Here is a 13,037-nt window from a genome sequence, read left to right as displayed (position 1 = left end):
TGAAATCACAGGGTAGGGGTGAGGTGATGGGGGCAAAGGGCCAGGAGCTGCAGAGACACAGAGAGACAGAGACAGGAAGGCAGCCAAGGGACTATTCCCATCAGATGGTGGCTTCCCAAGGATGCCAGTACCAACATGAGTGGCCACAGGATAAAAGAAGACAGTGCCTGCAAGTCTCCCCAGGTGCCTTGGTGGTGTGGAAAAGGTGACCTTCCAGCATGACTTCCATGGAGGAGCCCGGGCCCGCCGTTGGCCACCATGGTGAGGCAGGGTTGCCCACCAGCCATGGCTACGGGTAGGCAGCCCACACCCAAGGGGAGGGGACAGTTGGAGGATGCACAGCATCCGTGAGAACCCAGGGGACCAGGGACGGCAGGGGTGGAAGGGACAGACCCTGGATTTGCCAGCCTTATTCCAGTAGCAGGAGGCAGGCAAAACCCAGGGAGCTGGAGGTTTACGAGGAAGTTCGGATCAACCGTAAAACATAGAGGAAGCTATTGGTTTATTGTACAATTTGGGGGTGGCATGTAAGCTAAATATCAGCGTGGGTTATTTTCAGCTACTTGTGAGCTCTCATGGAAGCAGCGTTAGAAAAGAACCTCAGCTTTGTCAGGCAGACCTGGTTCCAGATGAGAAGTTACCACAAGTCTTTTTGTGAGATGAAAGAAAACCTCACTTTCCCTTGTTGCAAGCTGGAAATTCAGTGCCTGCCTCCCTGAGCTTGGGGGGTGGGAGGATTAAATAAGACAACTGAAGGATCACTCCAGTGTCTGGCTTCTCCATTATAAACTGATCTGCAGTTTGCTAAGCAAATAAAGGAAGGAGAGTCATTTCTGATCAACTAGAGGGTTCATAAAACATCTTTGAAAGAAAAGTGTCACACAGGTGAAGAGTGAAGTGTGGGGACTCCGGCCAAAAATGTTCTACCTGTAAAGGGTGGAGACACTTCAGGCATTTTCCTAATTGACTATAGAAATCACAAATCTGACTTGACAATTTTTTCTTCCTTGTAAATTCCCCTGCGTGTTAGATGTGTCTCTGGAGCCTTCTCAGGAAGGCTTCCAAGTGTCCAAAATCACCTTTAGAAATTATTCAAAGTCTCAAATCTTACTATTTTTGTACCCAAACTGCATATGCTTAAAACTAACAGGTAGGTGTTCCTGTTAAAATGCTTCTCATTTTCACCTCTCTCAACTCAACATGAGATTTCAAATATTCTAAAGAGCCAAAGGTGTTTCTTCCTTTTTTAAAGTAGGAAGTTGATAGCTATCTTTGAAATGTTAAAAAAGCAGGTGAAAACTTGTGAACAGTGATTGTCTCTGGGTAAGGGGTGGGGGGATTGGGTGGAACTTTATGCCCTGTGTTATTTAACTTAGTGGGGCAGTAAGTTAAGTTTTCATAAGCATTTACAAAGCAGGGTGGAATTCTGACATCTGAATCTATTCTTCCCGTTTAAACATATTGGTCCCAGTAACACTTGCAAATCTGTGAATTCTATGTGTGAGAGGATAAGGAACAGAGCCCTGGAGATAGCCAGTTCTTCTGGCCCTGATCTGTGATCTGTGGTGAGAAAAAAGCTGTGTTGAGAACCTAACATCTGTTTCTGACTCCACAGTTGCGGGGCTGAGAGGCCGGGGAAAATCACCCAAGTCCAGTGGGTCCAGACAAATCTCCCTCTCTGCTAGCCTGAGAGTCTAATGTCTGCACCATTGCTCAGCAATTAGAGTTCAGCTTTAAGATTTGGCTGAATCCCTGCCGCCTTGGGCAGGAGGTTGCTCTTTTCTCCTCTGCTAATAGTTTGCCAAGAGCAAAAATTACCTGTTACAACAACAGGTAATGGGTGGGTGGTAGCCAAAGGTATGCTGTTGTGCAGAGAACTTGATGGTGGCACCCCAAATGACCTCACATAAAAAGAAATAAAGTAGTGGTAATAGTATTTGATGTGGACCACAGATGCAGTTCCAATTTCAGGAAACATCTTTAGGAAACTGTGTGGAGTTTATGGACCTGTAACGTGCAATCTAAGTAAGAACAGGGTGCTGGCTGGCAAGTGCAGCCTCAGGACCAGTCCCACCCTCTTCCCAGCCCTCTTTCCCACACTGGCTGCTCAGAAGTCTCTCCTAGGCTCCAGCCCCTGAGTTGTCCCTGGTCGGCCCCCCAGGGTCTTCCCAACCACACCGTCTGGCACGGCCACTGCCTGCTCAGAACACCCCTTAGAAAGGGAATCAGGCAGGGGCTGGGCAGGTGACTCACATGACATGACATATGGTCCTTAAGGCCAGTGGCCCAACCTGTTTCTTTGGGTGGAGTGCTTTACAGTTTTTGTAAATGCATAAAAGCTGACTTTCAGAAAACATCCCCAACTACCGATTTGCTCACCAAGCTATCTGAGCATGTGGTTTAAATTGTGTCTCTAATCTCTGGCCAGAGAGGAGGGCCAGTGAAGCGCCCCATTGGCCAGTCTCGGGCAGCAGGGAATGTCTGCATTGGCTGCCAGGAACCAGCAAGACCCCGGGCAGTGGAACCAGATACTGGCATCTTCCCATGTGCCCTTGGAAACTGGAAACCAGATAGCCAGTTGGTTGGTTAGAAGGGCACATTCATTAGGGCACAGGACAGATGGACATGATACCACAAGGGCAAACACAAATTCTGTGTATCTGCACGGCTGCCTCCACCAACAGAGGCTCCCTGGGGCCGGGCACAGTGCCTTCTGCGTCCCCTGTGCACGACCTAGCCCACAGAATATGTCCAGCGAGTAGGTGACGATGGTGGACTCTGCCCTATGCCTGCCCTTGTAAAATGTTTCCTTCCTCCATAAACTTGCTCAGGCTGATCCTATACCTGAAGCGCCTTTTCATTTCATCCTAAACATCTGTCAAGGTCCAGCTGCAGCCCCACCTCCTTCACAGCTCTATCAGTATCCACCGTGTCACCCATGGCCCCTCACACATGTGTGCTCATTCAGGCTTGTGTCCATCTCACAGATGGGAAGCAGACTCAGAGACATTTAATGGCAAGTGCAAGGTCACACTGCCGTTAGATGGCAAAGCAAGAGCTCAAACCCAGGTCATCTGATTCCAGGCTCTCTGCTCCCTACATTTCATGGATTGCTTGAGACTCTTCCCTGAGGCTTTTCGAAGGGTTTTATGGCCCTCCCTGCCCCATCTTAGGAATGCACAGGAAGATCTGTTTGGTGGCATGATTACTGACACTAAAAGTTAACGTTCAACACCGGGAAGTGGCCCTTCCCTGATGGGAGTTTCCTGCTCTGACCACCGAGGCTAGCGCCGGGAGTTCCCAGGGCTGGGCATTTATAGCTCTGTGTGCTACAGTTCACTAAATACTCTCACCTTCTCGAAAACCTGGTTTTTTCCTCTTGGGAGCGGCTGACTCTACCCTTTATGAGAATTCCAAGGCTGCTGGTGCCCTGCCCATTGGGAAACACCTTACTGTATCACCCTATAAACATCTGAGGTGGCGTTAGGAGGACCTTTGCGGCACAGCTGTCTCCCCACGACGTGAGGTTTCGGCCACCCCACCATGAGGTTTCTAGTCGTCTCCAGGCTGCTCTGCATCTTGCTCCTCTGCTTCTGCATCTTCTTCGTGGAAGGTAGGGCCATCTCCCGGGGTGCTGGCTCCCGAGCAGAATGCAGGGCCTGGGAAGGTTGGAATCAGGAAATGTGGGAGGGCAGGCCCCCCAGGAGGCAGTCCTGGGCCCGGGAAGACAAGCTCTCACTCCTAAATCTGTAGCACCTCTATCCACAGTGGCAGCACCCCCCAATCTACATCTGCAGCCCCAGCTCCCCTAAACACACACACAAGCTATGTAGAAAGTGATGTGTTTACCGCAAGCACACAACCTCCCGGCAAGATTGATTCATGCACCTGAATCCTACCAAGCTAGAAATGCTGGAGCCACTCTCGTGTAGGTGTATCATGCTTGCAGGACAGTACATTTGCATTGAGTAAATGAATGAATGAATTAGTAGACTGAGTCTGAACATCCCCAGATCTTATGCACGGCAACCACGTGCAGCAGACGCAGCAGACCGGGTGAGCATGTGTGTGCTGGGTGGGTAGACATGCTTGTGTGTGTTTGCAAGTGGGGGAGAATGTTCCTTGCACCTCTGTGGATATGAGTATTTAGCTCTCCTGCCTTTATTGTTTCAAGTAGCTATTTTGAGCTTTTTCTCTTGCCTACCCCTCTAGGCATTGCCCATTTATTATTATTATTCCTATTATTATTTTTAGCAATTACGGAGATTTTTTTTTAATTTTTTTTTTTTTAAGATTTTATTTATTTGTGAGAGAGAGAATGAGAGACAGAGAGCATGAGAGGGAGGAGGGTCAGAGGGAGAAGCAGACTCCCTGCTGAGCAGGGAGCCTGATGTGGGACTCGATCCCGGGACTCCAGAATCATGACCTGAGCTGAAGGCAGTCGCTTAACCAACTGAGCCACCCAGGCGCCCAGCAATTACAGAGATTTTAACATTTATTGGAGTTGGGGATATGGACATATAAGTGAGGCAAAAAACACCCGTACTTTCATGACTCAAGAATAACCATGTTCAACATTTTATTTCTTTTTAATATTGCAGGCAAGCATTTTTTTGAAATTAATATATATCTCTATATGTTCAATGTTGTATCTCTTTGTTTATCACTGTATTATAATCACCAAAAATCCTTATGATTGAAATTATTCTGGAAGCATTTACACCAGAATGTCAACAGCAATCATCTGAGCAGTGGGATTATAGGAAGTATTTGTTTTCTAAAGTTTCTGTCATGAACGTTGGCTGCATGTGTAATATGGAAAACAGTGATTAGAATTCCTCATCAACACAGCCCAAAGCAATGCAATCTGTCAGACCTCTAATCTGGGGACATTGTGAGAGGCTGCCACTATTACCTTAATGACAACTCATTGAAGATAAATACTTTTCCCCATAAAGTTTCCAACCCATTTAGGAGCGTCCCTGGCATGGGCTTCAACGTAGTGTTATTTTAGTAATATTTTAAGTAATATTTTGAGGTATAACTTGCCATCAAGTGAATGTGCCATGATGAATTTCATGCTTAGACATTTAGATGGTTCACAACGTTGTGCTATTTTAAGCATGTGGTATATAAAAGTATTTTAAGCATCTGTGTATATAAAACATGTCGTGTATTTATTTCCTTAGGCTAGATTGCCAAAGGGAGACTACTAGGTCAACAGGCATAGACACTTTGAGTGATGGTGCTGTTTTTTGGACAGGAACGTGAGAAAGACAGTATCTGCCCACACTGACTTTGTTATTTCTGGGGGAAAAAAAAAAAAAATCACCTCCAGGCCCACCCTTCCCCCCCGCCCAGCCCTCCCATAGCCTGGCCCATCCTGAGTCTCCTTGAATAAATACTCCTGACCCCAGCACCCTGGGAGCAGAGGATCATTCAAGTCATTCCTTCACAGATCCAACCCCATGGTGTCCCTAAGCATGCTAAGGAAGGGTCTCTGCCCCTCTGTGTCCACCCTCAGGGAGAAAGAATTCTAGTCATCTTAGCAAGCCCTGGAAACGCAGGCTCTGCTGTTCCCGAGTTCCTAGCTCTGCCCTGACGACCCAGAAAGGTAAGCACCGCACCCTGTCCAGATGGTAAGAAGAGGTTCTGGGGAGGCTGTGAGACAGGTGATATATGTGGATCAGCCCCCAGCCGTGCCTGGCACGGAGGGGCCACAACAGATGTGACCTTGGCCTAATGGAACTTCCAGTCTAATGGGGGGAGCCGACCCCTCCCCCCACCAAAAAAAAGTCAAAGAAGTAATCATTTTGAACCAAATACCTTCTGTCAAGAGAAAGAACAGAATGCGATTTGAAAATGGTACTGGGAACATCCCTACCCTGGGTGGGAGGCGTCAGAGGAGGCCACATTTGAGACCTGAAGAAAGGCAAGGAGCCGGAAGGAGGAATGTGGAGGGGAGGGTTCGGGCAGGGAAGCAGCAGGCGTAGGGGCCTGAGATGGGCAAGAGGGGACCATGGAAGACAGAGAGGCTGGTGAGTCTTCGGGAGGTGTTCATGGAAGCTACTAACCAAGGCAGGACTGGCCTCGTGAGTTGGCACATGAGGAAAGGTGACCAATAGGGGGATGGAACTCACAGGTTCAGAGAGTCCCAGGATGCAGGCAGGCAGCACGAGTCCCAGGAGCCTGGCTGGAGAGGAAAGCTGGGCTCCATGCCAGGGTGAAGCCAGGAGGAACAAGACTGCCCTCTCCCACAAGGCCTGGGCGGAGTGGGGGCACTGGATGCTGAAGGAGACAGGCCCATGGGGGGCTGCACGCCCCCAGTTCCCAGCACTGGCCTAGGCTGGGGGCCTGCTGGAGCATGGGAATTGCCGGGCCCGGGTGTGAAGTTAGAGCCTTGAGCCAGCAGGCCTGATACTAATCCAGGGCCCCTGCCCCCCACTCTCTGCAGCCTAAGGCCCCTCCCAGGGGTCTGAGAAGGCCCCAGCCATGCTGGCTTCTCTGGGACCATGGTGCAGGGAACCCATGACCGGAGTCAGAGCCTCCAACCTGCCGCCCAGCCAACTACTGGGCTCTTGTGCCAGGGGAGCTTGGGTGTGAAGGAGAGGGAGGGAGGGAGACAGCACAGCTTAGCCTCAGGTCACTTCTTTGGAGAAGCTGACAGCCCCTCCTTCCAAACTGGCATCACATCCAGCTGGGGCGGGATAAAAATAACCAGTTCTCACACACTGGACGCAGGTGCGAAGCACCCGCCCAGGACAGGTGAGCGTAAGTCACTGACTATCTGACTGGAGCTCTGCTCCCCGCTGAGGCCCCAGCCCCGTGGAGGAGGGGCAGTGTTTCCATGAAATAAATAAGGCAAAACCATAGGCAGAGAGAGGTAGAGTCCCTCCCTGCTGAGTGAGTTTATCCCCAAACCCCTCCCCAGGATGGACTCACTCATAGGCAGTAAAAAGAAGTTAAGGATGTGCACACATACACACACACACGCACACATGTGCACGCACACACATACACACACAGTTCCTAGGAAACACAGCCAGGTTAACTCCTTGTGCACAGTACAAGGGCAGCTGTTTTGTTAGTCACTCAGCACTTTAAAATAATCTAGGTGCATGACTTCCATGTTGACCCTGGATTTCCTTTAGTGTATATACACACATATATATATTTTAAATTTTATTATATATATATTTTAATTCTATTACAGAAATTTGCAAACAACTCTAAACAAAAAGAGCAAAACAAACCTTTTTATTGGGTCCTTAGTATATAATCTCATTTAAATCCTTGGAACCACCTCCAGAGAAACATTGTCCCCATTTTACAGATTGGGAAACTGAGGCTCAGAAAGACTCTGAGGCAGAGCCAGGAGCTCAGATCTGTCCACCTCTTTCCACTGCAACACACTGCCTCCTGCATAGAGAGCAGGTTTGGCGAGCTTAGGAAGAGGCGTGCATGCCCAAGACCTCAGATTTCCCCAAAGCAGAGCAACTTCTGAGTTGGAACCCCAACTCCACCACCTGCTAGCTGCGTGCTTTTGAGCAGGTCACCCAGCTCTGCTAAGCCTCAGTCTCCTCACCTGTGAAAGGGTATGATACTAGAATCTACCATGCCAGGCTCTGGTAAGGAGTCAGCGAGGTCGTGACTATAAAGCCAGGTGTTAGCCTGGCACCGAGTACCCCATAAACACATCCTGCTCTTGCTATGGAGGAAGTCAGAGCCCTGCCAGGGCACCTGAAGCAGGAGGCCAGCGATTTCCACACTGAAAACCAAAGCCTAAGCCCAAGCTTGGTGGTTCCACCCGCCATTTTCCCCGGCCTGACCTTGGGGCTTACTCAATGCCACGTAATCAACAGCAGAGGGGCTGGAGGTGCCAAGCTCGGGGAATTTGGCCTCTGTACTCGGGTTCCCTGACATATAAGAGTGTCTGTGCACCTGTCTGTCCAAAGAGAAAATAACGAGTGTGCCTAGAGGATGTTCCCGAGCTGACACCCTCAGCTACGACACCCATACACCAGCATGATGACTCTTCAATCTCACATGTCTTTCCGGAGCCTAGCTTCATATGCAAGTGCAGTGCTAGGCCCGTGGGCATGACGGGAAGTGGCAGGCACAGGACTCTGGGTCAGTTCCACAAAACCAACATCCAAAATCAGTGGGCTGAATGAATGGCCAATTTGCTGAATTTACCACATTTACCAATTTGCTAAAAAAAAAAAAAAAGCTTTTCCAAAGTATCTGAAAAGTGTGTATAAATCTGTATAGCAGCATGTCATAGCAGCATTTTTTTTTTCTTTCTATAGCAGCATTTTTTTTTATAATGGAGTGTTCAATTTGTGAACTGTTAGCACTTGAGGGGCATCAGGGTGAGGTGGGGGCCAGAATGACAGCTGTTTAGGACCCACCTGGGGCCTTTGTCAGGTCACCTTCCATCCAAGTGTCCTGAGGTTGTTGGTAAGGAAGCTCTGGGGAGGGCTGGGGAGGTCTTTTTAGAAGACCCCTGGAGCCTGAGCGTGTACCTGCCCCTCCCACAGACTGCCTGGGACCCGAGAGCTGCATGCCACCCTCCCTGTTTTGAAGACAAACAAAATTACTTGACCCACAGTGGGAGACGGGGTGGAAGGGGCCCAGAGAGATTCTTCCCCTACCATGCGGTTGTCCTCGTCTTCCGGAAGGGGCCCAAACCACAGAGACAAAGATTACCCATTGAGGATCACCAGTGTGATGACTTGAGCGTTTTGGCACCTTTGGGTGACACCTGGGTGGATACAGAGCCAGTATCATGGACCCTGGAAGGGAGGAGGTGAAGAGGGTGCCTGTCCATCCTGTCCAGCGGGTCAATCAGTCAGAGGCTCTCATATCAATAGCCTCGCTCCTTGGGATTATATTCATTAGCCATAGCTGCATAACAAAACACTCCCAGGGCGCCTGCGTGGCTCAGTGGGTTAAGCATCTGCCTTCGGCTCGGGTCATGATTTCCGAGTCTTGGGATCAAGCCCCGCATCGGGCTCCCCGCTCAGTGGGGAGCCAGCTTCTCCCTCTCGCAATGCCCCCACCCCTTGCTCATGCTCTCTCTCACTATCTCTCCCTCAAATAAATAAAATCTTAAAAACAAAACAAAACAACAAAAAACCACTCCCAACTTCAGTGACCCAAAGCAACATGTATTTCTTATTTGCCATGAATCGACAGGTCAGCTGAGCAGTTCTTCCAACTATTAGCTGGGCTCATTCATTCTTCTGAGGGTCGGATACGCCACTCTGCTGATCTTGGCTGGGCTCTCCCACATGTTTGGGGGTCAGTGATCCGCAAGGCTGGGATGGTCTCAGTCAGGCACCTGGACCCTCTTCCACATGGTCTCTTGTCCTCCAACAGCCTACCCCAAACTTGTTCACAGAAGCTGCAGGGTTCCACCTATGTGAGTGAGAGCACCCAAGGCCTCTCGAGGCCTCAGAACTGGCCCACCTTTATCTCCACTGCATTCAATTGGCCAAAGCAAGTCACCAGGGCAGCCCAGATTGAAGGAGCCGAGAAACAGACCTCATATCTTGGTGGAAGCAGCTACAAAGTTGCATTGCAAAAACAGGGTGGAGAATTGCAACTATATTTGCAATAAGTCAACCGCTGTATTTGTTGTAGGAGCCAGAGAAGAGAGTCTTAGGGATCTGAGGGGCACAGACGGGGGGTGGAAGCAGTGTTGAGGAAATCGTGGTCCTTCATCAGAAACGCTAATGAAAAACGCTTGCAACATGATATTAATAGAAAAGAGTACTTTATACTGTATATTACTGTGACAATTACATCTAGAAGATGAAAGCACTTTCAAATAGGAAGAAAAAATTTAAAGACCACACCAATACTAGCACTGATTTATGATTAAGATATGAGGCCATTAATAAGTTATGATAATTAAATTTATTTTTTATAGCCAGTTGTTATACAGCAATTATTGTATAGCACTTATATCTGCTAACTCACAATAATCTTAAGAGTTAGGTACTGGTACTGCCCCCATTTTTACAGATGAGGAGCCAAAGCACAGAGAGGTTAAGTCACTGGTTGAAGGTCACCCAGCTGGTAAGTGGTAGAGCTGGGGCTTTGAATCCAAACACTCTGGTTCCAGATTCTATGTTGTCAACTCTCACACCACCTTGCACATAGTAATAATCTGGAAACAGAAGGAGAAAAAAAGAATAATCTCATCACAGCACTTTAGTAACTCTTCCCATTCATTTGTGTTTCTTTTTTTTGTATGCAGCCATGTTTAATTTTATTGTATCTCATTTTTTTCATGTTAAAATTAACATTACACCATGAGCATTTTTCTACCTGTTGCTACCTCGTCTTCATAATCACAGGTTTTATCACTGCCAACCATTTTCCATCATAAGATACCATTATTAACTTACTATTTCTCCACCATAGAATATTCAGCTTGTTTTCAGAAATTTGTTTCTGGTATCCAAAACCAAACTATAAAGAACAGTTTGATGCATGCAGGGTTTTTTCTTGTGGATTATTCCTCCCATAAGTGGGACTGGTCTGTCAAGATGCAAACATAGCTTTGAGACACACATTGTCTGCAACATGCTCTCTGGGAGGAGACAGCCCGAGGGGTCTGAGGGCCTGCGAGGACATGTGGGCGGATCCTCCTACCGTAGCCATCAAAAACAGGCCTCCCAGACCCCTCAACTTTAGTGGACTGCGCTCTTGACAGAGCTAGTTTAGCCCATAAGCCACCTTCTCTCCATCTTCTACCGGTAAATCAGATTTCTTCCTGATGGGACTAAAATAAACTGAGCCAATCATGTTTGCCATGAAAGGTGTCCTTCTGGGTCTCCAGGAAGGAGATAAGCTCTGATTCTCACCTTGATTTTTAAAAACTCTTTGTGCCTGGAAATGAACCTTAATTGTGTTCTCTCCATTCTCCACCCCCACTCTGCCTTCCCCTCTGGCTCTTGTCTTATCTGCCCCTTCCCAGGGCGCCATGTGAGGATCTGCAGACTGTGTAAGTTCAAGCCAGAGTCCCGCATTTGGGTGGTACCTGGGGCTCTCCCGCAAGTGTAATACCCTCCAGACAAGGCTGCACACAGCTGAGACCCTCATGCCCAGTACCCGAGGCATCCAGAAGTCTCGGGTTCTCCTAGGATGCTCCTCTTGAAGCTGGGGGTGATGGCAAAGATGTAAAGAGCTTTGGCCCATGGAAGCTTCTGCCCATGAACCACGAGCCTCTTCTCTTAAAGACACATTTCTTGCCTGCTGTGTTGGACTGTGCTCATTCTGCCTTTTAGAAAAGCCTGAACCAGAATTTTCTGAAAACCACAACATGAATACAAAGGTCAAAACTCTGGAATGCCTGTCTTGCTGTGGGACCTTGAACAAGTAAGTTAGCTTCTCTGGGTTCATGCTGGCTTCAGAGATGTAAAGTTCAGAGAGAAAAAACCCTCCAGGGAAGACCCTGGCATCAGTGGGTTTCACTACCCTTTTCAACCTTCACGGCAGTGAACTGGGAGGTTGGAGGGCTTCACCTTGGGCAGGAAGGGCCCTGAGAAAGTTCTGGAATTCCAGATGCCAGTCCCAATCGTGCCACCAACTTTCAGAATTATTCAGGCTCAGCCCACCTGGTCTCAGTCCCCACCTGACCCCTACAGTCCTGACGGTCAAAACTCCACTGTAACATGTGGCAGCTGCAAGTCCAGACACTTTCGAGCCTACTGGGGTGCAGGGCAACAGGCCCCCAAGAGCAGCGACCAAGTCTGTAGAGGCTCAGTCGTCTTGAGATACACAGAACCTCTAACCGTCCCATGTCTGATGGCCCCTGAAGGAACCCCTTCCTAACTTCCTGATGTGGGTCTGCTGGAAAGAACACTCAAGCACACAAATAATAAATACATAAATACACAAAATGTGTGGCACATCCCAGTTTGAGAAAGTCAGCAATGGGGGCCTGAGCCACAACTTTCTGCTAGAGGAGACCCGTGCCCCCAAGCCTCTGCTGCAGGCTGCCCTTCATCACAGCAAAATCTAACTCTGAGAAGGGGATGTGGGCACTACTAACAATAATAGCAAAGGTCCTGGTCCGACACACCAGGACTCAAGTCCTAGTCCTGCCCGGGATTTTCTGTGTGACCTGGGCAAGTCAGTTCCCTTTTCTATAAAATGCAGAGCCCAGGACCCATTCAGAGGGCTGACACGAGGCTCCCGCACACAAATGGATGTAAGGGGCCCACAAAGGGCACACAGAGGGGCTCGGTTCAGGAAGTCCCTGCCTTCCCTGCCCTCCCCCCAGGGCTGAGCTTCTGCCCACGATGAGCCAGGGCTGCGGGGTTGTGGCTCAGAGGGAACAGATGGCCCAGGTCTAAGAGGCTTATCTCTCTGTAAAGCTACCTTCTTAGGGGATTCTCCCAGCAGGGTGAGAAGCCCCTCCCCCACGCCGCCCCCAGCACCGTGTCTGCGAGTGCCAGGCCAACCAGGAGCAAGGCTGGTGGGCAGAGGTTCTCTGGCAGGGAGCTCTGGGGACAGTGGTCCCAGGGCCAGCCAGAGCCCTTACCTTGTCGTCAGCCAAATCTTTCACTTCCATTCAGAGGCTGCGTTCATGGGCTGGCTCATTCACTCACTCACCCACTCCCGGGGGGAGGACAATGGTCAGACAGTGCTAGGTTCTGAGGCTCAGACATGAACAAATGCGGTCCTTGAGGGCTGAGAAGCACCAGGGTGTGAGCACCGCGGCAGAAACAGAGGGCTGGGCACAGGAGAGGGAGGGAAAAGATGAGCTGACGCTTGAGCTGAATTAGGGGAGAGTTCCAGCTGGAGAAGACTTATTTGCAAGCAGGAGGGAATGCAGATAGGAAGGGCCACTGGGAGGAGATGAAATGAGCTAGAACTAAGGCAGGGCCGTGGGCAAGGCACTGAGGAGAGGAATTAGAGGGGTTCTGAGCAGCAGCGGAGTGGCCTTAGAGACTCGGAGGCTGGGTGGGCTATGGAGACGGGTCCATGGTGAACATTCCCGTGCCGGGTCAGACCCTCACCAG

The 13,037-nt window shown here is 49.4% G+C and overlaps 1 protein-coding gene across 2 annotated transcripts; it reads left to right on the top strand.

Annotated features, from left to right (window-relative positions):
* Positions 1-3,472: 3,472 nt before the first annotated feature.
* On the top strand, positions 3,473-11,353 carry GPR15LG (G protein-coupled receptor 15 ligand). 2 transcript variants are annotated; one of them, XM_081823986.1, is made up of 4 exons: positions 3,473-3,613; positions 5,525-5,614; positions 10,030-10,083; positions 10,988-11,353. In XM_081823986.1, exons 1-4 carry the CDS (start codon positions 3,544-3,546, stop codon positions 11,071-11,073), a joined length of 300 nt encoding a protein of 99 aa, XP_081680112.1. In that variant the 5' UTR covers positions 3,473-3,543; the 3' UTR covers positions 11,074-11,353. The 2 variants fall into 2 exon arrangements, 1 of the variants encoding a protein (XP_081680112.1); XR_014146281.1 differs by lacking the exon at positions 10,030-10,083 and having other exon boundaries at positions 3,475-3,613.
* The last annotated feature ends 1,684 nt before the right edge of the window (positions 11,354-13,037 follow it).

This window comes from Leptonychotes weddellii, chromosome 6 (assembly GCF_054177405.1).
Source record: "Leptonychotes weddellii isolate Sample4059 chromosome 6, ASM5417740v2, whole genome shotgun sequence".
NCBI classification, from domain to species: Eukaryota; Metazoa; Chordata; class Mammalia; order Carnivora; family Phocidae; genus Leptonychotes; species Leptonychotes weddellii.
Note: the sequence above shows the minus strand (reverse complement) of the source record. Positions and strands in the feature narration are given on the sequence as shown.

Bases quoted from the DNA above. Each gene is read 5' to 3' on its own strand.
- GPR15LG (XM_081823986.1), top strand. From the start codon at position 3,544: ATGAGGTTTCTAGTCGTCTCCAGGCTGCTCTGCATCTTGCTCCTCTGC. The intron at 3,614-5,524 runs GTAGGGCCATCT...GTCCACCCTCAG, and splicing joins CTGCATCTTCTTCGTGGAAG to GGAGAAAGAATTCTAGTCAT. The intron at 5,615-10,029 runs GTAAGCACCGCA...CCATTTTTACAG, and splicing joins TGCCCTGACGACCCAGAAAG to ATGAGGAGCCAAAGCACAGA.